This window comes from Opisthocomus hoazin, chromosome 19, assembly GCF_030867145.1.
Source record: "Opisthocomus hoazin isolate bOpiHoa1 chromosome 19, bOpiHoa1.hap1, whole genome shotgun sequence".
Classification (NCBI taxonomy): domain Eukaryota; kingdom Metazoa; phylum Chordata; class Aves; order Opisthocomiformes; family Opisthocomidae; genus Opisthocomus; species Opisthocomus hoazin.
Window position 1 is genome coordinate 14,880,141 of NC_134432.1, and position 24,089 is coordinate 14,904,229.

General features: G+C 59.7%; 1 protein-coding gene across 1 annotated transcript; it reads right to left on the reverse strand.

Annotated features, from left to right (window-relative positions):
• Window positions 1–888: 888 nt before the first annotated feature.
• DIPK1B (divergent protein kinase domain 1B) lies at window positions 889–11,460 on the reverse strand. Its single transcript, XM_075439439.1, has 5 exons — window positions 11,292–11,460; window positions 7,770–7,904; window positions 5,620–5,727; window positions 5,234–5,410; window positions 889–4,154 (listed from the first exon to the last, which is right to left on the reverse strand). Exons 1-5 carry the CDS (start codon window positions 11,352–11,354, stop codon window positions 3,342–3,344), a joined length of 1,296 nt encoding a protein of 431 aa, XP_075295554.1. The 5' UTR covers window positions 11,355–11,460; the 3' UTR covers window positions 889–3,341.
• Window positions 11,461–24,089: the final 12,629 nt, after the last annotated feature.

The window sequence follows — 24,089 nt, forward strand, 5'->3', positions numbered from 1 at the left end:
TGCTTTAGCTCCTGATCCACACAAGTTTGCAGGCACTCGGCCTCCACTGGCTGTGGTGAATACAGCCGGCACGAGTTAAGGTGTTCCTGTGGTTCTGGACTGCAGTGAATCGCTTTCTGAAGCTTCCCTGTGACTCATTGTAGCCCAGCCCAGCTAACGACTTCCCTAAAATTTAGTTTTATTTTATGAAGCTTTTTTATTTCCTCTGGGATGTGAAAAATCTGTGGATGGTCCCAAGACAAACCTGATGCAATTCATCAATTGGCTGGAAATGCTGCCTCTGAAATTAAAAGCAATTCTCTGTCCCGACGAGCTGCAGGGCCTTAGCTGGGGTGCTGTGCACAGCGAACAGCAGCAGGCTGGATGGTGTGAATTAACCAGTTTCTTGGTATTGGCATGTCTTGCTAACTTGTGCTGACTCTATTCAAAGTTGTCTTAACATCCTTGGCCTTTTTATATTCGCAGATCATGCCGCGAGTTCCAGAATTTCTAGCAAACCTGGCTACAGCAATAGAAATGGCTGGCAGCATCTGCTCCCCAAGATTCCTAAAGGCTCCTCTTTTCTGAAGCGTGGGTTCAAGCACAGTGCAGCCAGTCAAAGTGCGTGCGATGCTGCTCGGGGTTCTGAATGTTTGCTGCCACCCGTGTACTCAAATGTCAGGTTAAAAAACATAAGTGGTTCTGCTCCCAGGGTCCTTTCTGCTTTTGCTGTACTCCCGTCGAATAGCCGTGAGAGTTGTGATCTTGCCCTTCTCCCAGTCCTCTCTGCTCATGTGCTGTTCTCACAGCCGTGTTCTGAAGCACTGCTGTTTCAATCTGTTTGCTCTTGCTGTTAAGAAGGATTAAAAAAAAAAACCCAAACCTAAATAAAGATTCCACCTACAGTAAGTCTGAGCTGATTATTCTTGTGTATTTGTAGCACCCCAAGTAAAATCAATTTTTAACCGTTCTAGGATATAAGACTTTTATTTGTGGGTATGAGAACTGGGATGTTTTTTTTACTTTAAACAACGAAAGGCAGAAGTCTTGCTGCTTACCTCTGTCCCCTTCTAGCACAAAGCTGTGTGAGCAGCATTGGGCGAGATCAGATTGTCAGTCTTTCGGTGTTCTGGCTCTTCCTCTTTCCAGCTAATGTTCTGGAGAAGGCGTAAAATAGCTTTGCCTTTAGTCATTTTTCTCCCATATTGCAGTGTAGCTTGTAAACCATAAGCACGTGTCTGAGAACACTTGTGCTTTTTATTAGTGATGAACAAAACTCGGTGCTCTTGGGGCACTGCTGGGCTGTGCAGATAATAACGTGGTGATGAGAGTTCTGGCCAGATGTGTCTTTATTTGGGTAAAGCTCTCGTGGCTGGTTCTTTAAAGTCCAGGGGCTGTCTTTCTCCTTCAACTTCATCTTTCATCATAAATGCTTAAAGAGATTCTGATATTTATGGTTATGTGGATAAGCACAGAACAGGATTTTCCTCTTTTCTAGGTGCTCACCTGCTGCTTCATCTCATACTGCTTTGGGGGAAGGGCGCAGTGGGGATTAAGTGAATGCCACTTTCTGGACAAAATGTACTGGTGGATTTCAAACACAGAGGGGAAGGTGAAAAATGGCTTTCCTGAAAATCTGCGGAGAGGATTTGGCACGGTTGTTAGGTGCCTTTTTCTAATAGCAGAAGAAAAATTAATTTGTCAGTGGAGCTGGTTGCCATGGGAGTGCAGGACAATAGGCAGGAGCTGGGGTGGCTGCCTCATTGCCGGATCCCAGCCCTGGCTCCCGTGCCGGTGAACGCCTTCGCAGCGCTCGTACGGAGCCAGGCACGACTCCGCGGGGCTGAGCTGGCCGCCCTTCCAGCACAGAAACCTCGCAAACGCTCGACCCGACCGCTGACGGATGACGCTGGGAAGCCAGCTCCTCTGCGGGAAGCGAGCTGCGCTGGCTCCGTGCTAGAGCACTGCCGACACTGAAACCTTCCCTCCATAAATAATAGTGAGAGGTAATGATGATCCTATAGAACTAATAGGAGGAAATACTGGTGCCTCGCCTCCAAAGGGCTCATAAATTTGCAGCCATGACGCTACCGCATGCCTCCCCAGGCTGTATGTACTGTCAGATGGGTTTTTTCGTAGTGGTTGGACTTCAGATACGCACTCCACGAAGCAGTTGTTGGCAAGCGCACCGGCATGCGCTCCATCAGCAGGAGTGCGACTGCTGGGAGCAGAGCAAGCTCGGGGTAGTTTACATGAACGCTTCCTCTCTACTTGTACTTTTTAAAGGCTGTTACAATCGAGCGTTTAAAGGAAACAGACTGTAGTTAAGAGACCTGGTAGCATGTACGCAGCCAGACAAATTTCTTGAAACCTGCTGATAGTTTGCCTGGGAATTCATTTTAATAACGGAAGAAGCACTGGATTATTCTGGTATTAATCTTTAACCTCTGCACTGCAAGCTCAGCTTCGTTTTAGGAGAATTAAACCGAGAGGTTGGCTTATCCCTGCTCTAAGTATCGCAGGCGGTAGCACACGGAGCGCATTCGGTCAGCGGTCAGGATTGTTTGTGTCGTAGCCCTTTTCCTTTAAGCTGTTCTTGGCCCTGGATGCTCCCAAAGCCGACACGCGAGAGGGAACGGCCGTGCTGCCGATCTCAGACCGCGGGCGGGAGCAGCCGGGGGGGAGCCTCACTCAAGCCATGGCATCGCTGTCTGGGGTCAGGCACTTAAAAAAACGAATGAAAGACTCGCCAGGATTCTCGGCTGGGGAAAAGGCAGTTTGTCTGCTTCCTAAGTTACAGCTGGGTCTGACAGGGGATGACTCAGACACTTCAGCAGAGACTTTTGAATAGGGAAATCTACCGTTTCCTCCCTTTTAGAGCACAAGCAAGCTGGTACTTAAAAGGCTGCTGTTTCGCCATTGATGTACTGGTGTGATTCACGTAAAAGCTCTTTATTTACATCAGACGTTCATCAAAAGAAGATGTGACAAGTACAGCATGAATGATTCGCTCTCATCTCTCTGCGCTGCTTTCCTGTTAACTGAGAAACAGTTCGACGCGTCCAGCTGGGCTCCGCTTGCTTACCGCTCGCCGTGTCGTCTTCCTCCCCCAAGCCCGCTCAGCCCGGCTCCCCGTGTCCCAGCCCCGCAGCACACGCTTGCCGACTGTGTCGATGGTCCCGCTGGGCGGTGGAAGTCATGATGCTCGGTTTTCCATGAAGGAGAAGGGGCTGCCGCTATGCTCAACTCCCTGCGTAGGGGGTGTGTTTCCTGCGGGGGAGACGATGGAGAAACAGGCCTTCAGCCCTTGGACTTTACTCCAAGATTGCAGGTGCTAAACTCCAGGGCTGCGCTTCCCTCCGTTAGGAATATTTGGTGTTGGAAATCTTCTTCCAGAGCAGGGTCTTGAGGTTGTTCAGCACGAGGGAGTGGTGCACTTCCATCTGGCTGGCCAGGCCGCTGAGGGTCATGCAAGTTCGGAGCTGCTTCTGCAGCTCTTCTCTCAGCTCCGGTGGTGCTCCATACAGCAAGTAGTCCTGCAGCAACCCGCAGACCTTCGCCAGGTTGGGCTGCACCACGTCGCTTTTGCACTGCTTCATGAGTTTGTCGCACGTCGCCATGCAGTCCTTCCCGTAGGTGCAGTCCACGTTCTGCTCACAGTGACGTCCCTTGAGGAAACCTCGGATTGTCATCTCCGTCGCCACCTTCCTCAGGTTGACCATTTTGAAGTCGTATTTGTCATTGTAGCCCACGTTCTTAAAGCTGGTCTCGCAGATGTAGAAGTTCCCGTAGGTCCCATGGAATATCTCCTCCACGAACTCCAGAAGGCCGATGGAGATCTTTGCCCGCCGGGGCCACGCTGGTGCAAACCACTGGTGGACGATTTGGTGGACGACCGAAGGCAGCAGCGATTGGAGGAAGGGGGGTACATCCACTCCGTAGAGGGAGGTGTGGGGGATCTTCTCAGTGACATAGAGGTCCCCGCAGTGCCCCAGCAGCTTGGAAGTGTGCTCTTTCTCGTGCAAGGAGAGCATCAGGAGAAACTCATTGAGCTGAAGTAGCGCCCAGATGGATTTGGCCTCTGCTAAAGACACTTTCCCATCCCGGTTCACATCTGCCATGGCGATGATCCGGCTCACCAAGGCTGCGAGGGAAGGCTGATCTCCCAGGTTGGCCTGCGAACAGAACAAGAAGTGGCAGCAGACCCTTGCAGCTCTCTGCGTTCGGGCTTCGTATCGCAGAACTGAGCTGGGGAAGCGAAGACCTGAGCTCGGGAGCGGAGGGAGCAGCCGCCGCGCTCCAGCAAGTTCGGTGCCATGCCACAGCGTACGGTCGGACGGATCCAGCTCCAGCAGAATGCTACCAGCCTCAGCGCTGCTCTAGACCCAGGTGGGAGCAGGCTATGGAGAGCAAAGGCTGGGCAGCAGTGCTGCCCCACCGCTGCGGCAGTGCCAGCACTGCCAGGGCCGCTCATGGGCTGGTGAATGAGCTCTGCCCAGCGCCGATGCCACCCGCAGCCACCGTACAGTGGCCACCAGGGTTGCTGCCATTAAAACAGCTCCTCAGATGAGGAGCTACTGGAGAGTGTCCAGAGGACTACAAGGATGGTGAGGGGACTGGAGCATCTCTGCTATGAGGAGAGGCTGAGGGAGCTGGGCTGGTTCAGCCTGGAGAAGAGAAGGCTGCGAGGGGACCTTAGAAATGCCTACAAATATCTGCAGGGTGGGGGTCAGGACGGGGCCAGACTCTTTCCAGTGGTGCCCAGCGACAGGACAAGGGGCAATGGGCACAAACTGAAGCAGAGGAAGCTCCAGCTGAACACGAGGAAGAACTTCCCTCTGAGGGTGATGGAGCCCTGGCCCAGGCTGCCCAGGGAGGCTGTGGAGTCTCCTTCTCTGGAGATATTCCAGCCCCCCTGGCCGCGGTGCTGTGCAGCCTGCGCTGGGTGACCCTGCTTGGGCAGGGGGGTTGGGCTGGGTGACCCACAGAGGTCCCTGCCAACCCCTGCCATTCTGTGATTCTGTGAAAACCTTGCAAATCAGAACTCCTGTGCGAGAACAGATCTTTTTCTTGGCTAATCCAGGACTTGCTCTGTGGTGTAGGGTAAGGAGCCCTGCCCTGCTCTCAGCAGCTGACGGGGGAGCGTGGGCCGGAGGAGCTCTCATTTTGGGGGAAGGGAGGAGGCATTCAGCCTTGGTGACTCTCAAGTGGCACCCCAGGCCCGCCAGATCCCGGAGGGACCCTCCGCACTGACCTTGAGGAAGTTGAGGAGCATTTCTTTGAACTCGTCCATCGATGTCCCTCGTGTCGGCTTGTCAAAGAGGACCACGTCCCTCCTGGGCACGGAGTCTGGGCGGCCGTCTGCCTTCAAGGCTTCTTCGACGCCGCATTTGATGATCACCTCCCTCTCCCTCCAGAGCCCGCTGTACACCTACAGCAAAGCAGAGGGGACGTGGCGGAGACAGGAGGAAAACAACAGCAAGTGCAGGGAACTGGTTTCTGCTCCGCTTCGGGATGGGTACCAGGGACGGGGTGAGGAGCAGAGGTGCGGGTGGGTGGGTGGAGGAGGAGGTTTCCCAGGTTTGATGCTTGCACCCATCCCCTGCCGCTCGTTGGTTTCCCCGGCGGGCAGAGACCTACCTGCTGGGTGGGAGAGGAGGAGAGGCAGTGCTGGAAGAGGAGGCTGCGCTCCTCGCACAGGTCTTTGCACGTGGAGCCAGAAATGATTCCTTTCTTGTACTGGTCACACTGGGGAGGGGAAGGCAGAAAGAGGAGCTCAGCAGGGGCAGCTCCCTGTTCACCCAAAGAAGTCTGACAGATCCGGGCTTGGTCCCATAGCTTGTGACCTGGGGCACCCCAAGCACACGAGTAGGGGGTGTGCGACCCCCCCCAGCCTCCCGTGCTGCCACCCGCCCCATGCCCATCCCACACCGTGCCCAAACTCCTCACCCCCGTTCCTGTGGCATGGCTGGGCCCAGCACTTTGGTTTTTCATTTTACCTGAGCCCGTTTCCTCCGGCTTCACGCGAGTCTCTCGTACAAGAGACAAACACCCCGTGAAAGAGGCACATCCGACCGCAAAGCCACGCAGGCTGTTGGCAGGCACGAACCCCATCTCCAATTGCCAACAGTTTCTTTCTTTCCTGGGATTTTGAGGTTTTTAAGCACAGAGGGACTGCTCGGGGTCACCATCCCAGCATCGCTTTGGCCTTGTGCTTGGCAGCCTGTGACGTGTCACCCGCCACGCGGACCCTGGCACGGCGTGCCGGTGACTTTGGGTGACGCCTGCGTCTCGGCAGCCCTTTCGGCCGGATCAGGGCGTCTGCGAGGGAGGGGAGCTGTAGTGCCAGTGGCTCACAGTCCACCCCCTTCCAGCACCCCCAAGCTCCCCTCTCTGTGTCTTCCAAAGAAATCCCAGCCCAAAATCTCTGTTCCGAGACCAAAATATTCCTGTTGGCCCCAGAGCAAGGACATTAATGGGGGAGACATGGGGAGAGGAGCGTGTAGGTGCACCTGGGGCTGAGCAGCAGCTGTGGGCAGAGCTCCCGGCTGCAGGGAGGGTCGGTGCCCAGGGACCCCCGTGCCGCCGCTGGGACCGCGGGCGGTTTGCTCCTGGGTGCTCCTGCTGCAAGCCCAGGGATTAGCGGAGCTGCCTGGGCTGGAGGAGAGGAGCAGCGTGGAGCTGGGCGAGGATGAGGATGCACGGGCTCAGCAGCCCCTGCTGCGAAACGGGGCTGGCCCAGGTCCAGGTGGGGACAGGGACAGCCGGTGGCTCTGATCCGGTGGCTCTGATCCGCAGCATCCCCAGGCAGGAGAGGCAGCAGCTCCGCAGCTTCACAGCGAGGGCACAACAGCCTCAGGGCTGCAAACAGGAGCTGCAGAAATTCACTGCATCTTTTGTCTCCTTATTTTTTTCGGATGGGAATGAACCCTTGGACCTGCTCACGGGAGACCCGGCCAGACCCGGCGTCTGAAACCCCGAGCTCAGAGCAGGAATTAGCGCGCGAGACCCCGCGGTCAGAGTCATGCAGAAAATCAAATTAAACGATCGTCGCTGTTGTTATGGCAATTCCTGCCTCCCTCCTCTGCTGAAGGATTGATGAACGAGGCGTTTTTCAGCCAGAGCCCGGCATCCCCCCTCCTCGCCGGGGCTGGCCAGGCGAGCTGCTCCCCCCCGCCATGGGGCACACACAGCAGTCCCGGGGTCTCAGGGGGGCCCCGCTTGGCTGCCGGCCCCAGGGACGCTGTGGGGAGCAGGCTGCACCCCACTGCCAAGCCCAGGCAGGGGCAAAACACACCAAGCCAAGCTCCCACGAGGGGTCTGCTCATCACGCAGGCTGGTGCTTTCTTTAGGGCACGCCGGCAGTTACGGCGAGGGACCCATGGACGGGCTGCTCCCCTTTTTTCTCTGCCTCTGCGGAGCTCGGGGGGCTGGCGCGACGCTCTCCCTGCCCGCGGATCCTGCTCTGACATTGCAGCTTCATCTCCACAGACATTAATCTGCCCGTGTCTGCCTGGCCTGCCCTGGCCTGCTTCCCTCCGACATCTCAGTAAATTATTTCGCCGTCGCCCTGGCGGGATAAGGTCACCTCTCCTGCTCCGAGCTCCGCGTGACGCCGGGCAAGCAGCTGCCGGGAGGGCTCCTCAGCCCAGCTCCGGTGCCCCGGTGCTGCCCGCCCGGCTGCAAGGCACCGCACAGGGCTTGGGGGGCTGGAAATGGGGATCCCACAGCCCCGCTCCCCCCAGCACCCCGAACCGGGACCGCCGCAGGGGCTGCTGGCTGCCACTCACGATGATCATCCGGCAGACGTGGCCGCGGCAGAGCTCGGAGTAGGACGAGTAATGCATGTATGCCACCCAGCTGCCCACGAAGATGCCCAGCCACACCACCAGCAGGTACTTCACCTTGATGCCCGGGAGGCGGCTCTGGAAGGAAAAGAAAACACCGGTGAGGGCCAGGGCTCTGCGCGGGTCGGCGGTGGCTGGACAAGGACGAATTCTTCTATACAAACCAACCTAAGCATCGGTGAAACCTTCAGCCTTTTTTATATATGTATATTCACCAGTCTATTATGCAACTCCTGCTGCAAGTAGGTCAGTTAAAATTCCCCAAAAGCAGGGAGATTACAGCGCTGGGCTGCGAGGAGCTGGCTGCCAGGCATCCCTGTGTGGGCACACGCTGCCCTCCGCAACCTGGGGCCTCACCATCGGGGCTGCGAGGGGCTCTGCTCCCGCCCGGGGGGACCCTTCCCGGCAGATCCCCCCTTGTAAACCCCCCTGAGCACGGGAGGCTGCCAGCTCCTGCGTGGGAGCGGGCGAGTAGCGAACCTGGAAGCGCCCGGATAACGCCCTGTGCAAACATCTCGGAGGCTCACAGCGTGATTTTCTTTGCCTGGCTGCATTTTTGTCCCCTCTGACCCCGCAGCAGCAGCGCCGCTGCCATCCGGCCTCCCCGCAACACGGGCTGTTTGCCTGACCCGCGCAGCGCAGCGCAGACCCCCAGCCGCTCCGAAGGGCAGGGAATTCATCTTTGCGACAAACACCCGCTTCCCTCTGGTTTCTACAGAGAATTCCTGCTGCGCGCCAGGCCAGGAGAGCCCTTGGCCAGCGGCAGCCTCCAAGTCCTCCTCTCTCCTTGCACTGCATCGGCCGGCGAGACCCCGACCCGCTGCTGGGACAGGGCTGGATCCCAGCGGATGCGGCACCGTCACAGCCTGCCGGGCATCCTCGCTTGGGTCTTGCAGCCCAAAACCACTCCCATCCCTTGCTGGGTGCTGTCAGAATCACAGAATCCCAGCATGGCGGGGGTTGGCAGGGCCCTCTGTGGGTCACCCAGTCCAACCCCCTGCCCAAGTAGGGTCACCCAGAGCAGGCTGCACAGCACCGCGTCCAGGCGGGTCTGGGATATCTCCAGAGAAGGAGACTCCACAGCCTCCCTGGGCAGCCTGGGCCAGGGCTCCGTCACCCTCAGAGGGAAGAAGTTCTTCCTCAGGTTCAGCTGGAGCTTCCTCTGCTTCAGTTTGTGCCCGTTGCCCCTTGTCCTGTCGCTGGGCACCACTGGAAAGAGTCTGGCCCCGTCCTCCTGTCAGGGCTCTGCCCGTGGCAGTAACCGCAGGCGGTGGAGCCTCCGGCCACTGCCAGCATCTCAGCTCACCCTGACCCCGAGGAACGGGGTCTGCCTCGAGACCGCCACGCCTTGCGTGGTGACTGGAAATGCCGCAGTGCGAAGCGGGCCACAGTGCCCGGTTTGCCCATCAAGCAACGGTGCCGCTCGTTAACGCCCGTCGAAGAGCACCCGACCGCGGCGAGGACTCGGCGAAGACCAAAGGTGTGTGGCTGCTCCCGGGAGCCACCACGCAGCGCAAGTCCCCGCGGTCAGGCACGCGCCGCTGTGACCCGCGAGACCTCCCCGGCGCAGCAGCCCCCCAGAACTGCCCGGTCACCCACCAAGCCCCCTGCCCTCCACAAAGGGGCCCTTTCCATGGACCTCCCACTAGAGACACGCCTTGGGGGGGGGGAAAGCCCTGGAATGGCCAAAATGTCCCTTTTTGCTTACTCGGATCACGCTCCCGGGGCAGAAGGGGGGTCGGGTCTGCCTCCATCGTCCCTCCAAATGGTGGAAAGAAACGTGGAGGTGGGGGATGCGCTGCACCGACAGCTTCCACTGGGCTCTGGTGAGATTCTGGGTTCATAACTGGTGCAGAGGGTTCCTCCACGACATCAACCTCCAGGCCCAGGGGCTTCCCTGCCCACCACCTCGGCCACCAGCCGGTGTCACCCTCCGCACGTGCAAGTGCTCTGTTTAGTTTTAGGGTGGCTCTGGGGGACCTGGAAGTGACTTTGGGCCGGAGCTGCTCAAAGGCAAAATGGATGCAATGGATTCAGCATCACAAAATCCTGCTCCACCCCCGGGGCTCCCCTGCAGCGCCCTGGGAACGTGGCAGGGGGTGGTTGTTCCACAGCAGGTCCCAGCGGTGGGGACGGTGGCAGGGCTGGCGTGGCTGTCACTGCGCACCCCTCCCCTGCCATGGGGTACCCCAGCACAAGGGCTACCCCCAGCCCCCACCCACCCTCTCTCCAAGGCACCCCGTTTCACCCTCCCTGCAAGACCCTGTCCCCTGCCCACTGCTGCAGCCCCACGCAACTGCTCCTCGGCTGATAGGACAAGGGGGATGGCTCTAAACTAAAAGAGGGCAGATTTAGGTTAGATATTAGGAAGAAATTCTTCCCCATGAGGGTGGTGAGGCCCTGGCCCAGGCTGCCCAGAGAAGCTGTGGCTGCTCCCTCCCTGGCAGGGTTCAAGGCCAGGTTGGATGGAGCTCTGAGCACCCTGGGCTGGTGGAAGATGTCCCTGCTGATGGCAGGGGGGTTGGAACCAGATGATCTTCAAGGTCCCTTCCAACCCAAACCATTCGATGATTCTGTGATTCTAAGCAGACAACCGGTGGGGCCCAGCTCCCCCGGGAGCAGAGCTGCAGCACCCACCCAGCTCTCAGCTGTCCTGGGGTCCCACAGAGCCCCCCCTCGAACCGCTCCCCTTGGCCGTGCAGCCCTTCCTGCAGCCCAACGCTTCGCCCCAGCTCCACACCCCACTCCTGCCAGCACCCTCTGCCCCCCAGACCCCCCGTCCCGTGCCCCCTCTTCTCCCCTCCAGCGGGACACCCCCTCTGCTCCAGCACCTTGGCCAGACTCGGGGTTTCTCACCCCGTGGGTGCAAAGACCCAGCCCAGCACCCCCGGCCCCATCACCTCGCTCCCCGGAGCGCTGGGGTGGGTGCCCACCCCCAACCCCACCCCCAGCACCTCAGGGATGGGAAGAGCGGGGGGGGAAAAAAAAAACGGGGAAAAAAAAAAAGGGAAAAGCAAGGAAAAAAGCGAGCGAAGGAGTCCTCGCTGCCCTGCGCTGCGGTATCGGCTGCTTCCCGCAGCGGTGCGGGCTGCCCGGCTCCGGCTCCCCCGGCACCACGGACCGCAGCGGGGTGATGCGGCCGCCCAGGCCCCCCCCACACGCCCGGTGCCGGTCCCCGGCCCCCCGCATCTCCCCGCACCGGCCGCAGCGGGGGGGACCGCGGCGGAGCGTCCCTTTGTGCACGGCCGGTGCCGGGATGCGGAGACCGGCACCGCCGAGCCCCCCCCGGGTCCGGTGCATCGCCCCCCCCCCCGGCTCCGGTGCATCCCCCCCTCCCCGGCCCGGTGCATCCCCCCCCGCCGGCTCCGGTGCATCCCCCCCTCCCCGGCTCCGGTGCATCGCCCCCCCCCCGGCTCCGGTGCATCCCCCCCACCCCAGCCCGGTGCATTCCCCCCCCCCCGGTACCTGCAGGCCCTTGGAGCAGGGGCAGAACAGCACCAGATGCAGCAGCCTCCGGACCCTCCGCATGCTGCGGGCTCCCCCCGCGGCCGCGGGCCTCAGGCTCCGGGGGGCATGGCCGCGGCCCCCGCCTCGCCGCCGGGACCGGGGAGGGGGGGGGGGACACCCGGGGCGGTGTGGGGGGGGGTCAGGCCGAACCGCGCTGCCCGCTCCCCCCGGCCCCGCCCGGCTCGGCTCGGCGCGGGGCGGCGCACGCAGCTCCGCCGCAGCACGGGGGGGGGGGGGCGTGGGGAGGGGGGAAGGGGGGGGGCTGCCGGCCGGCACGGCACGGAGCGGCTCGGCTCGGCCCCGCGGAGACAGCCCCCCGCCCGGTCAACCCAACCCCGGAGCTCCCCATCGGGGGGTCCCACCCCATAGCAAGGGGGTCCCAGCCAGCCGGGCATCCCACCTGCAGCTCGCACCCCACCTCATGGGGGTCCCAGCCAGCCGGGCACACCATCCGCGGGTCCCACCCCCAGCTCGGGGGTCCCAGCCAGCCGGGAATCCCACCTGCAGCTCCCACCCCACGGCACAGGGGTCACAGCCAGCCAGGCAGCCCACAGCACGGGTTCCCCCCCCACAGCACGGGGGTCCCAGCCAGCCGGGAATCCCAACCCCACAGCACGGGGTGCCCAGCCAGCCTAGCAGCCCACCCATGGGTCCCACCCCCCAAAACGGGGGTCACAGCCAGCCAGGCAGCCCACCCGCAGGTCTCCCCCCCCAGCACTGGGTACCCACGCTTGGTCCCCTGGGGCCGATGGATGACCCTGGCGGAGGGGTGGTCGTGGAGATGCTGATGCCCCCAGCTCTGGCAGCACCTCGGGTTTTATTTAGAGCCCTTTGGGGCGGGAGCCTGGCAGACCCCCCGGGTGCGCAGCGGGTACCCTGCGAGCAGGGCCCGGGGGCTGCGTGCCCCCCAGGGCTGAGCCCCGCCGTCGCCCCGCTCGCTCGTCTCCTCGCTGTCTCCCACCGGACTCTCCGAGCGGAGCAGCGCAGCAGTGCCCGTCCTCCCTGTTTGCACTGCGTCTGGGCAGCGAAACCTCCCGGCAAGACAGGGGCTGCTTTGTGCCAGGCGGCCAGCAGCCAGGCTGGGACGGGCTCTCGCCCCGGGGGGCTGCGGTGCGCGCTGGCAGGCTACAGCAAGGGGGAAAGAGAGACAAAAATACGACGGAAAATGGCCTGGGAGGGTCAGCCGTGAGGCCGTTGTTAAGATAATTCCTCGCTTGCTATTAGCAACTCTGCAGATTATCTATTTGTCCCCTTTTCACAGAATCACAGAATCCCAGCATGGTGGGGGTTGGAAAGGACCTCTGTGGGTCACCCAGTCCAACCCCTGCCCAAGCAGGGTCACCCAGAGCAGGCTGCACAGCACCGCGTCCAGGCGGGGCTGGAATATCTCCAGAGAAGGAGACTCCACAGCCTCCCTGGGCAGCCTGGGGCAGGGCTCCGTCACCCTCAGAGGGAAGAAGTTCTTCCTCGTGTTCAGCTGGAGCTTCCTCTGCTTCAGTTTGTGCCCATTGCCCCTTGTCCTGTCGCTGGGCACCACTGAAAAGAGTCTGGCCCCATCCTCCTGACACCCACCCTGCAGATATTTATAAACATTTATTAGGTCCCCAAATGGCTCACATTGCTTCCTTCCATTCGAGTTTGGCTCAGAATGACCTTTGAACGTGAGCTGGTCACTTCACACCCAGCGGTTCCTGCTCTGTGCCAAGCGCCGGGTGCCCAGGGGCTCACTAGCAGCAGCCATTGCCGGCCCAACCTGATCAGCGGTGATAAATAACGAGCATCACAGCAAAACTGAACCAAACCATCCCAAATCCTGTGGCTTTTTTGCTGCCTTTTGTTTTTAACGTCGAGGCGATCCCTGCCGCTCTCGCCCCGTGACCTCCGCGCTCGCTTCCGCGCTCGCAGGCGTTGCCCGCGGTGTGGCTTCAGTAACGGGGCCAGGTTAACGTCGCCTCGCCTGCCTGCAGCTCTCCTTCATGCGATGGCCCTCTGGAGCTCACACAGCTTATTTTTAGTTTTAATTAGCCCAGTAAAAGAAAGAGCCTCTGTGATTTCTTTTTTTTTTTTTTTTTTTTTTTATAGTGCGGTTGGTAATTTGGAAAACAGCGGGGGCAGGGAGATGCATTGCTGGGTGCCCGGTAGCTGAGTGAGGATGAGGAGGGTCTTGGTGCTGCTACGTGCCCCTTTCCTTCGCAGCTACAGGGAAACTGCTCTTCTACCTCTTCCACCACCGATAAACTCCTTATTCCCCCCCAGCCTGAAGATGGTTATTGTCATGCTCGCCTGAGCCTTCCTCAGCGAGATTCACCTCCCACCGCCCGCGGTGCAGTCTCGGGAGGCTGAGAAGCGGCAGGCAGCTTTCCTGCCCTGCCCCTCACCTCCACCACGACTCCTGCCTGCAGAGACCCAGCAGGACTCAGCACGGAGATGGTGTTTGTCCTGCCAGGGCAGCTGCCTGCAGTGACGTCCCCTCTGTGCCCGCGGCACCCCGCGCTGCCCGCGAGTGCTCCCCGGCTCGCCCTCCGGCCGCAGCTCCCTGGGCCTCGAGCTCTGATTTCGGGGCTGAGCGTGGCACACGCAGGCAGAGTGAAACCCTCGTCGGAGGTGGGAAACGACGGGCCTGGGCCAAAGCTGCGGGAGGCTTGAAATGCCACGGATCTCTGCTGCGGGCTCGGCAGCCTTCAGGGGTGGATTGTCCGGAGAATCTAATTAGAAACGAGCAGACCTTCCCGAGCTGTAATACGCCAAGTAATTAAGTGATTAGTATTGATCGTTGGAATGCATAATGAGCAGTTACCACTGAATGATTAATTAATCCAATCAAAAAGAGTAATAAGAATTCTGCAGGTGTGATTATATCTTTTATTCAATGCCCAAGGGCAGCGGGACCTCTCCCCGTGGTGCCTGTCTCCCGTTTGCATCCCAGGCATGTGGAGGACCCGGCACCTGAGATGCCCATTTTGCCACCCCATTCCCACAGCCTGGACCATCCCCGTGCAAGGGGTCTCTCCCCTCCCCCAAAAGCCCCCAGCACTGCCAGGCCGGGCTCCCGGCAGCCGCGCAGCATGGAGGTGGGGAAGGTGGTTCCCCAGGAGCTGCCAGCATCCAGAAAACGCCAAACGCAGTCGGCGCCGATCTGCTCCCTGGGAATCTTTCGCTGGCTCCCTTGATGAAGTCACTTCAGTTTCTCCCGGGTCACTCAGCCCGCGAAAGCCCTGCTAATCTCTGCTAAACCCACGGCGCGCTCGCCTCTGATCACTTCCCAGTGTGCGGTGGCTCCGCGGCCACGTCCCCGAGAGCACCGCGCCCTCGGGAGCTCCCAGGGCACCCACGGCCTGGTGGCGGTCATTCACTGGTCTCTGATATTTACCTGATTACATGACAATGTCACTCAACACTGAATAAATTCTCTTGCCAGCTAGCGCTAACAGCAAAGTACAGAGCAGCCCTGACTTGTGAGCCAGGACCTTCACCCACCAGTCCCTTTGTCCCCTCCAGAGCACCCGCTGCCGCTCGCCTTCCCCTGGTGCCAGCCGTGGGTGACAGCCAGGGACAGTGCAGCCCGACGCCATCGCCCAGAGCCGCCGCTCAGCGGGGGGGTGCAGGACCCCGACATCCCACCCCCTGCCCACGCTCTCCCCTCTCCGGGCACTGCCAGCAGGATCAGCCCCGTGGCCATGAACCGGACGGGTTTCTGCCCCGGGGGGGCTGTGACGGCGCCCGGCGTTCCCAGGTGCTGCCGAGGCTCAGGAGATGACGGATCCGGGCTCTAACGCTCTTTTCTGCGCATCCTTTAAGGATTGGAGGCTGACCGCCCGCGCTTCCTGCGTGGCATCCACAGCTGGCTCCGCACAGCGCCGTCAGCTGCCTCTGCCTGCCTGCCGGGCCCTGATGGGGCTGAGCGCAGCGGTTATAATTAGAAATGCTAATCAGCTCTTGTGTTTCTGGCTTGACAGCCCTGCCACCCCCAGCACAATCTTCCCTCCAATCTGTCCCATGCTCGCCCCCTCCGCTTCCAAATCCCTGCTACTCGTAATTAAGCGCTGCCAAATTAGGGAGGGATGAAAGCTGGGGCTGCTGGGGCTCCTTGCATGCTTTGGGCCAGGCGTGCAGCCCCCGCAGAGCTACCGGGTGGTTGGGGATGGTTTGGGGGTCTCACCCTCCGTTCACCGCCAGCCCCCTGGGCTGGGAACACCCTGCCCCTCGCCAAGAGCCCCGGCGCTGAACCATGGGGCAGAAGAGCGGCAGCCGAAGGGCTCTGCTGTGGGCAGCACTGGGGTGAAAGGCAGAGGGTGGTGGCTGCGGCCAGGAGCCCGGCGGCTCTGCCAGCCTGGCGGTTCTGGAAGGGGAGCTGCTTGTATCAGGATTTCTGCCATGTGCCAGCCATGGGCTCTTCCCAGCCAAGGAGGAAAAGGAGCTTGCAAAGGGGCACGGACAAGGAGGCTGAGCGAGCAGATCCCTGCGCAGGCTTAGCTGGTTGCAGAGGTACTCATCGTCACGGCTTGCGGTAGGAGACACAGCCCAGGGGATCCCTCGCTTGCCAGTGCCTACAGACAGCCCCTGCCAGCCCCCAGCCCCTCCTCACAGCTCCCAACCCTGAGCTAGGGCACCCCTCTTTCTCCAAGGGCCAGGACGTTGCTTTCTGCCCGGGCATTTGGCTCCCAAAGGCAGGCTCGGCCAGGGGGCCATTCCTCGGGAGCAGGCACGGGGCTCACCTGGCCATGGAGCAGGCAGAGGTGAGCGGCCCCCACCGTGGTCTGCGGACACAGGCAGGCCAGCGCGCTCAGAGAGGGATGGAAACGAAACCAAGCCGCCCCTCCAGCACCCCTCTGCTCAGCAAACAGAAGCTGGTTAACAAGAGGTCGGGGTCTCCCAACTGATTTCAGAACCCACAGCATCGGTACAACACAGCTGCACCAACATGGAGCAGGAAGCAAATCTGATCCAGAGGTGCAGCCTGGACTTTCCCACCTGAGCCACAAGATATCCCAGCATCTCCAAGTGGTGCTGTACTGGGAGAAAACCTCTCCAGTTTTCAAGCCAGCCTTCATCTTCCAGGTGCTCCCAGTTTATTAACCTCAGGTGGCTGCAGGAGGGAGGCTCCTAGTCTGGAGTCTTGATATGCAGAAGAGCAAGGGTTTTTAAGAAGGCAGCAGCTGCCTGAGAAAGGAGACCCCACTGCCTTCACCTCCTCTGCCCAGGACCCCCACGCATGGCCATGCTTCACCTGGGACACGTGCCTGCTCGCCACAGCATCTTATGGCACAGGCTGGTGGTGGGCACCCCCTCCTCCCCACACAGCGAGCGCTGCAATTTCTGGAGAAAGGGAAGTAGGAGAAACAAGGAGGTGTCACCAAAAGGCAGCCGGGAGGGACAGGGCACGGTGGCTCCGATGGTGACGGACTCACGACAAAGCTCTGGCAGCACGGCAGCTGACAGGGAACCCTCCGGTGACAAGTTGGATTGGATTCATCACGACTAATTGGCTCCTCCAGTGCCGTGGTACGGGTTTCGAGCGTCGTGTGAGCGGAGTGCCGAGCATCCAGGAGTTAATGAGGATCTGACCCTGCCTGCGCAGCCACTTGAGTTTTTCCGATGCGGACAGCTGGCTTAAGAGGCCCCTTTATTCTTTACATATCAGATCAATCGGGATAGTTATAATTTAGTCCTTGTGAAAGCTTGGAGCAGCCTTTGCTGCCCAGCTAACTCAAGGGGAAAAAAAGCAAGCAAGAGGTAGAGGTCATGATGAACTATTGATCGAGCAGGCGGCGGCGGTGCTCCCAGAGATGGCTTTCGCAGAGAACTCGCCCGGGACAGTTTGCCTCTATATCTCTCGCTAATGCTGCTCCATTGATCTTCCGTGACAGGCAGCAACTACAAGATTTTTTTTAGCTGGAGTCATTAAGCGGCATTAATCAATAACAGGGGAAACAGAGAGAGAAACTGTTTGTTTCGTGGAGATATACACCCCGTGTGGATTTTAGCCCGCTGAGGTGCCTATGTTTTATGTCCAGTGCCCAGGGAGGCCTGCCAGGAAAAGAAATCACCTTCTGCCGGACTCTGGCACTTGGAGGAGATCCTGAGCTGATTGCAACACCCTGGCAGCTCCAGCCAGGCTGTGCAACAAGAGAGGACCAGCTGGGGAGTTCGCGGCATCCGATTCCAGCTACCCCAGCATCCTACCTGGCACCCCAAAGCACCCAGACCCTCCGTTCCCACACAGGTGCCCTGGGAAGAGCCTGGGTACTGATTTCTCATGCCCAAAGTACCAGGTACTGATCTGACACGTCCAAAGTGCTGGCTACTGGTTTCGCATTGCGCTTCTGCTAAACCCAGTCGCCGCCTGGCAGCGTTGCTCGGCGATCCAGCCCCGCGTTTGAGCTCAGCCCCTGCCCGGCGGCTCAGCCCGCGGTGCTGCTGCTGTAGGAGAGGCTGGGGTTCATTCCTGTGGCAGGACGGAGTTGTTTGCAAGAGAAACGGTCTTTCTGCTCCGAGAGCCCCGGGCTGCACCACTCCCTCCCGCCCTGCCCCAACACACAGTACATTTCCATCGCTCTGCGGCGGCAACACCCGTTTTCCTTCTCCCAGCAGCTCCTGTGCTCAGCCCCAGCAAGTGTCACCATGGGTGACAGAGCCCATTTTCCCTTGGAGAGCCGGAGAAGGGGGCTGGAGAGGTGCTCAGGAGCAGGACGGGCTCGCCTTCGAAGGTGACCATAAGGAGAGGTGTGTGCTGTTGCAGGCAGAGCAACGGGTGGCCCCGGGGCAAGCTCGGGCCGTGGAGGTGCCGCAGGCTCCCCCTGGGCTGAGCTCAGCTTGGGGAGTAGCCCCACGGCACAGAAGCTGAGCTGATGTTTAATTGCACTTGTGGACTTAGCTCGAAGGCCCTTCAGCACTGGTGTGTCCTGAGGTGCTGGCACACCCTGCGGCACCGTGCCGGCGGGTTTGGCAACCCAGGAACGGCAGCTGCCTGCGTACTGGAGAGAGCACGGCTCCTGCTAACAGGACCTGCACTGAGCAGGTACCAAGTGATGCTTCAGCGGGAGAGAAATGCCCTGGCGGAGGCGGGGATGGAGATCCCCACGGAGATCAGCTTCCCCTCCCTCCCTGGTTCACGTCTCGTCTCGACTCCCAAAAGCCCTATCTCCAGCTCTCATGGGCCACTGCGCAGGGGTAATTACTGCAGCTCTCTGGGGACGCGGGATCTTCATCTCTGCTGTAATTACAGCTGCACATCCACAGCGAAGGGATGAAAGGGAGCAGGAGAGCAGGGGATGAGGAGCTTGCGGGTCGGCAGGCATGCCCAGGCACATGCGGGCCATCAGCACTTGACAGAGTCACAGCCCTGAAAAAAAAAACCACACACACAGCTGAGCACCATCATCTGAACCTAGCCCAGACGGGGCGAGCCCTACTGCTGGTGGCTCCCTGGGAGGAGGGTCTCTGGTGTGGGTGAGACAGCAAGCCCCTCCTCAGTCCCAGGCTGCCTGCCCATCCGCAGCAGCCCTCGGCCAACAGCTTTGCCTTCCCTGTTCACTCCAGCAGTCTCCAGGCCACCCACCCAGCCCCTTCCACCAGCACAAGATCCCTTAGAAACAGTTTGGTTTCCTTTATTTACACCTGACATTTGGGAAAAAGCCTAATACTATTGCAACAGGGAAAAAAAAAGAAAAAATTAATTCCAGTTCTACAGCCTTGGGCCTGGAGGAGCTGGAGTGCTGTAGCCTGACGAGGTGCTGTGTCCCACGCTTGGTACACTCTCGTTTCACTCGGAGCCTCCCCTGGGGCGGTTGCTGCGATGTCTTGCAGAGAACTTCAGCTGCAGAGGGATTTCCAGCAACAGTAATGTCTTGCTGCCTCCTGTTTTTGGCAAAGTCTGGCGGGAGAAAATATAAAAACCAGTGCTGGGGGACACGGTGGGATGTGATCCTTGGCTGGCTGTGCACGGGCTCTGCAAACACCGCTCCCCAGACTCGCCGACAGCCAGCGGAGCGGTGCCCTGGCGCTCGGCAGGACTGCCTGCGCCGCGTTCCTCGTGCGGATAAGCATCGTGCCAGGTCAGCCTCGTAGCTCACGTGGGTTTAAATGATTGGTTGAGTTTTGCCAGGCGGAGATAAGACGAGCTCGGAGAAAGCAGATCTTTCAAAAGCACAGCTGAGAAGCAGGTTGAGGTATGGTAGGCGTGGTGGGGCTGGGAGGCCCAAGGCAGGGGGGTTTTCTGCGGGGTTGCGGGGGCTGCGCGGGGCCTGAAACCTGCAAAGCGCTCCCGACCCTGAGCAGCGCGGCCATAAAACCGCAGCTGGTTCCGGTGAGCACCCAGGCAGATAACACGGTTGCTTTCTCAATAGTTATTTGTAGGTGAGTAAAGGTTGCAGGAAGGAAGGCTCTCATTATCTGACACACTTCTGCACTCTGTTTCTCTCTTAATTGCATGTTCCCAGAGTCAAACTCCCCCAGGGTCTTTCTCTTTCCGGTGACCTGTGGAGCCTGTGCAATGCAGAACCCCAGCAACGGGGCAGTTTAGCAACCCCGTGCTTCTGGTTTTTGTGCCGCCCTGTTGCTACGTCACCTGGTGGGTAACTTCAAACCACGCTGAGCCACCAGCCCGGTTCCTCCCCGAGCGTTTACTCCGTTGCCACGAGAGCGCTGGCGCGTTACTACTTACAAGCACAGCAGCTGAAGGCAGGGCGACCACGGGGCAGCGGGAGCCAGCGCGGCGGCTGGGGCTCCGTCCGAAGCTCTGCCCGTGCGAGCGCGGGCTCAGCCGGAGGCTTCCATGCCACCCACACGAGGAGCAGCAGGAGGGCTTCACCTCCCACGCACTGGTGCCTTTTTAGGCTGAAACAAGTGAAGTGGAAATGGGATTCACTCACATCCTTCGCACAAACTGCCCACAGGCACCATCCTTGCCTTGCCGAGCAGCCTGCAGGTAGCCCTGCCGTGCACAGCCGTAGACACAGCACAGCCCAGACCTCTTCGCTGTCTTTGCCAGAGCAACACCTTCAGGAGAAGATTTCAGCGACGCCATCCTGCTGGAGTCAGCCCTTAGGGCAGCCTTGCTTACCAACCCAGAGAGGGCCCAGGTTTCCAGTATGTACCTCTGCCTACGTCAGAGCAAGCAGCAGCAGTGTCACCACGTCTGAGTGGTGATGCTGGGCTGGTTCAGCGGCCCTGAGCTGCACAGAGGTGAGACTCGGTGACACCAGGCTCCGAGACACCTCGCGAAGCCAGCTGCTGGTTGAGACTGGTAAAGAGGGAAGAGGACGAATCAGCGGGTGGATGGATGGATGGATAGGTGGATGGGTGGATGGGTGGGTGGATGGATGGATGGATAGGTGGATGGGTGGATGGGTGGGTGGATGGATGGATAGGTGGATGGGTGGATGGGTGGGTGGATGGATGGATAGGTGGATGGGTGGGTGGATGGACGGATGGATGGATAGGTGGATGGGTGGATGGGTGGGTGGATGGATGGGTGGATGGATGGACTTACAGACGTCCTGAAGATGTTCAATCAGACGCGTGGATGACTTTATTGTCCCCAGGTCCCTGACAATCCAGGCTGCTTTGCACCACTCAGCAGCAGGGGTTGCTGTCTCAGAGCCTGAGCAACCCGGGGCTCCGTGCTGCCCGCACTATCAGCCCTTCCCGGGGCAGCTGCACGCATGCCTTGACATGGCCAAGAATGAAGCTGGGCTGGTCGCTTCCTCCTCCCCCTGCTTTTAATGTCACCAAACCCAGCTGCTGCTTTCAACACGTGTCCCTTGGCAGGAGACAAAGAGAAGCAGGCCGCTGGGTAGAGCTGCCAGAGACGCCGTGGGGAGTCCAGGGCAGCCCCGCGGCGAGGCGGCGGGGAGCGAGACGCAGACAGACCCGGCGCTCCTTCGGCACAGCCCGCGCCTCGCAGGGGTTCCACACCGAACCCCCACCCGCCCAGCCCCGAGCCTCCCGCCGCTCCGCAGCCAGCTCAGCGCTGCTCCGTGGTGCCAGGCAACCAGCACGTCTCTCGCTCCTTCTACCCCGCTGAGTGCTTCGCTCTCTTCCCTTCGCTCACCTTCTCCCTGCACGCGTGGGAGACCTTCTCCCCGGCTCCATTTCTTTTCCAGTCAGAAGCTAGTCATCAAAAGCAACGTCACATGTTGTTTCCAAGGGAAGCGATAAATTAAGGCAAATAAAAGATAAAAAATACAGCCAGGTTATTACAAGACATCAGAAAACTAAGGCCAAGGGTAACGCTCTCAGCTTTATGACTTTTGACCGACCCAGACCCAGAAATCCTACCATCAGCAATGCTGCGTGGACCCTTCTGCTCACCACGCTTCACTGCTCGCACTCTTCTACCTTGTTGAAGTAGTTTTTCAAGGCAGCTTTTCAAGGTCCCCTCTGGGGGTGCTGGACGGCACTGGGTGCCACACGCACCCTCAACGGGCAGTGAATTTACAGCCTGCTCAGCGCTGGCTGGGTGCTTGCTCCCGACGGTGTTTCTGGACGCTGCTCAGGGTATGCTTGCAACGTGTCTCAATAATTCAGTCAGCAGTTTAAATATGCAAAACATGCAGCACAATCTAGCAAGATGGGGTTTTTTTTAAAAAGAATTTGGAAGTTCTTCATCCTGGCTGCTGGAGCTTGGGAGGGCAGGGAGGGGGTTGCCTTTTCCTCTGCCCAGAAATGGCCGCGCTTCAGGGGTGATGACGTGATCCCTGTTGCGTTACGCCGCGCGCTGAAGCTTGCGGGCCCTCTTCCATCCGGCAGTTTGTTATGATAATGTTAATGCACAGGCTGTCATCGTCTGGCAGCGTAACCGCTTGCCTTATGAAATAACCCAGCGTGACAGCTCTGCTTGCTAGCGGGCAGGCCCACGTCTGCCTTCTAATCTGGCATCAGAAATCACTCCCTTTCCCTGAGCTACAGATGAATATTAAACGTTTCATTTGCATTACTCCAGATAGTCTGCTGGAGAGTGTGGGGAGAAGGGAATCCCAGCCGGGCTCCTTCAGGAGCCCACACCTGAAGCCAGCTCTGTCCCCTCCCGTTTGCCACCGGCGCCGCGGCCGTGCTGGAATTCACATCGCAGTTTCCTAACGTCAGCCTGAGCGGATCGGCTCGCTCGATGCCCCAGTGACAGATCGCCGGTGACTTTCTTCCCGTGTCAAGAAAAGCGAAAGTCACGAGGATAACGCAGAATCGCTCTGGGCCGGCGTATGTCCAGCTGAAAAGGTCTCGGTGACTTCCCAGGCATATGCTGGCTGGCACAGGCTCTCCGAACAGCCTGTACGACGCGGGCCGGAGGGATTAATCTAATGCTGCGTCGAGATGCTAATACAATAAGGGTTCTTTGTGGCATTAGCAGGCGTCATGAGACCAGCTCTGAGATGTCATTGCCTGGCGGCTGCAGGGAGCGCCAGCCTTCAGCTCTCCAGCAGAGAGAAGGAGCTTGTCTCCCGCTTCGGGCACGAATGCTGCCGAGGGGCGGTGGAAACGCAGTAAGGCCCCTCCGTTTCGGTGACAGCACGTCTGGGAAGAGCTGCTGCTTCTGTTGTGGAGTCCAAGGGGAGCCGAGGGAACAAGGGTTATTTGGAAAGGGACCATCGCTTTTCCTTGTGTTTTCCAGGAGCTGCAAAGCTGCCGAGGCCAAGAGGATGCTTGGGACCGCGGCACCAGCGCTGCGTCGCCAGGGTTACATCTTACCCCGGTGAAGTCACCCCCGCCCATGGGACTGGGGTTTTGCTATAAAAAGTGTTGCAAAACCTGCTGAGGCCAGCAAAACAGTTTGTGTCAGTTCCAGAAGACACGCTTGCATCTCCTTTGCCAGCTTCACGCCCACAAAGCCGTTGGGCCTGATCCTGACCGAATACCAGCGGGGAAAGCTCCATCTTGCTCAGCACGTTTGTGCTGGTGCAAAAGCAGCATCCAGCACCAGCAGAGAACGTGGTGAGATGAGGGGCAGGGAGATGTGGCAAGCAGGGATCTGGTCTGAACCATCCCAACCTTGGTCAGTTGTGAAGTTTTGTGACAGACCCGAAGACCCCACACTGTGCCAGCAGCGACCCAAAGACCCCACACGGCACCATGAAGGACCCAAAGCCCCCTCATGGCACCATGTAGGGACCCCCAAAGACCCCACATGGCACTATGAAGGACCTAAAGCCCCCCCACGGCACCATGAAGGACCCCGAAAGAGGCCACATGGCACCATGAAGGACCTAAAGCCCCCCCACAGCGCCATGAGGGGACCCCCAAAGGGCCCACACATAACCATGAAAGACCCCAAGCCCTCTCATGGCACCATGAAGGGACCCCCAAAGAGCCCACATGGCACCATGAAGGACCCCAAGCCCCCTCATGGCACCATGAAGGGACCCCCAAAGACCCCACATGGCACCACGAAGGATCCAAAGCCCCCCCCACGGCACCATGAAGGGACCCCAAAGACCTTACATGGTACCATGAAGGGACCCCCAAAGAGCCCACATGGCACCATGAAGGACCCCAAGCCCCCTCATGGCACAATGAAGGGACCCCCAAAGAGCCCACATGGCACCATGAAGGACCCCAAGCCCTCTCACAGCACCACGAAAGACCCCCCAAAGACCCCACATGGCACCACGAAGGACCCAAAGCCCCCCCACAGCGCCATGAAGGACCTAAATATCCCCCACGGCGCCATGAAGGGACCCCCAAAGACCCCACATGACACCATGAAGGGACCCCCAAAGAGCACATATGGCACCATGAAGGACCCCCAAAGAGCCCACATGG

Coding starts and splice junctions, on each gene's coding strand:
- DIPK1B (XM_075439439.1), bottom strand. CDS start 11,354: ATGCGGAGGGTCCGGAGGCTGCTGCATCTGGTGCTGTTCTGCCCCTGC. Junction 5,728..7,769: donor ACGTCTGCCGGATGATCATC/GTGAGTGGCAGC, acceptor TCCCCTCCCCAG/TGTGACCAGTACAAGAAAGG. Junction 5,411..5,619: donor CCTCCTCTCCCACCCAGCAG/GTAGGTCTCTGC, acceptor GCTTTGCTGTAG/GTGTACAGCGGGCTCTGGAG.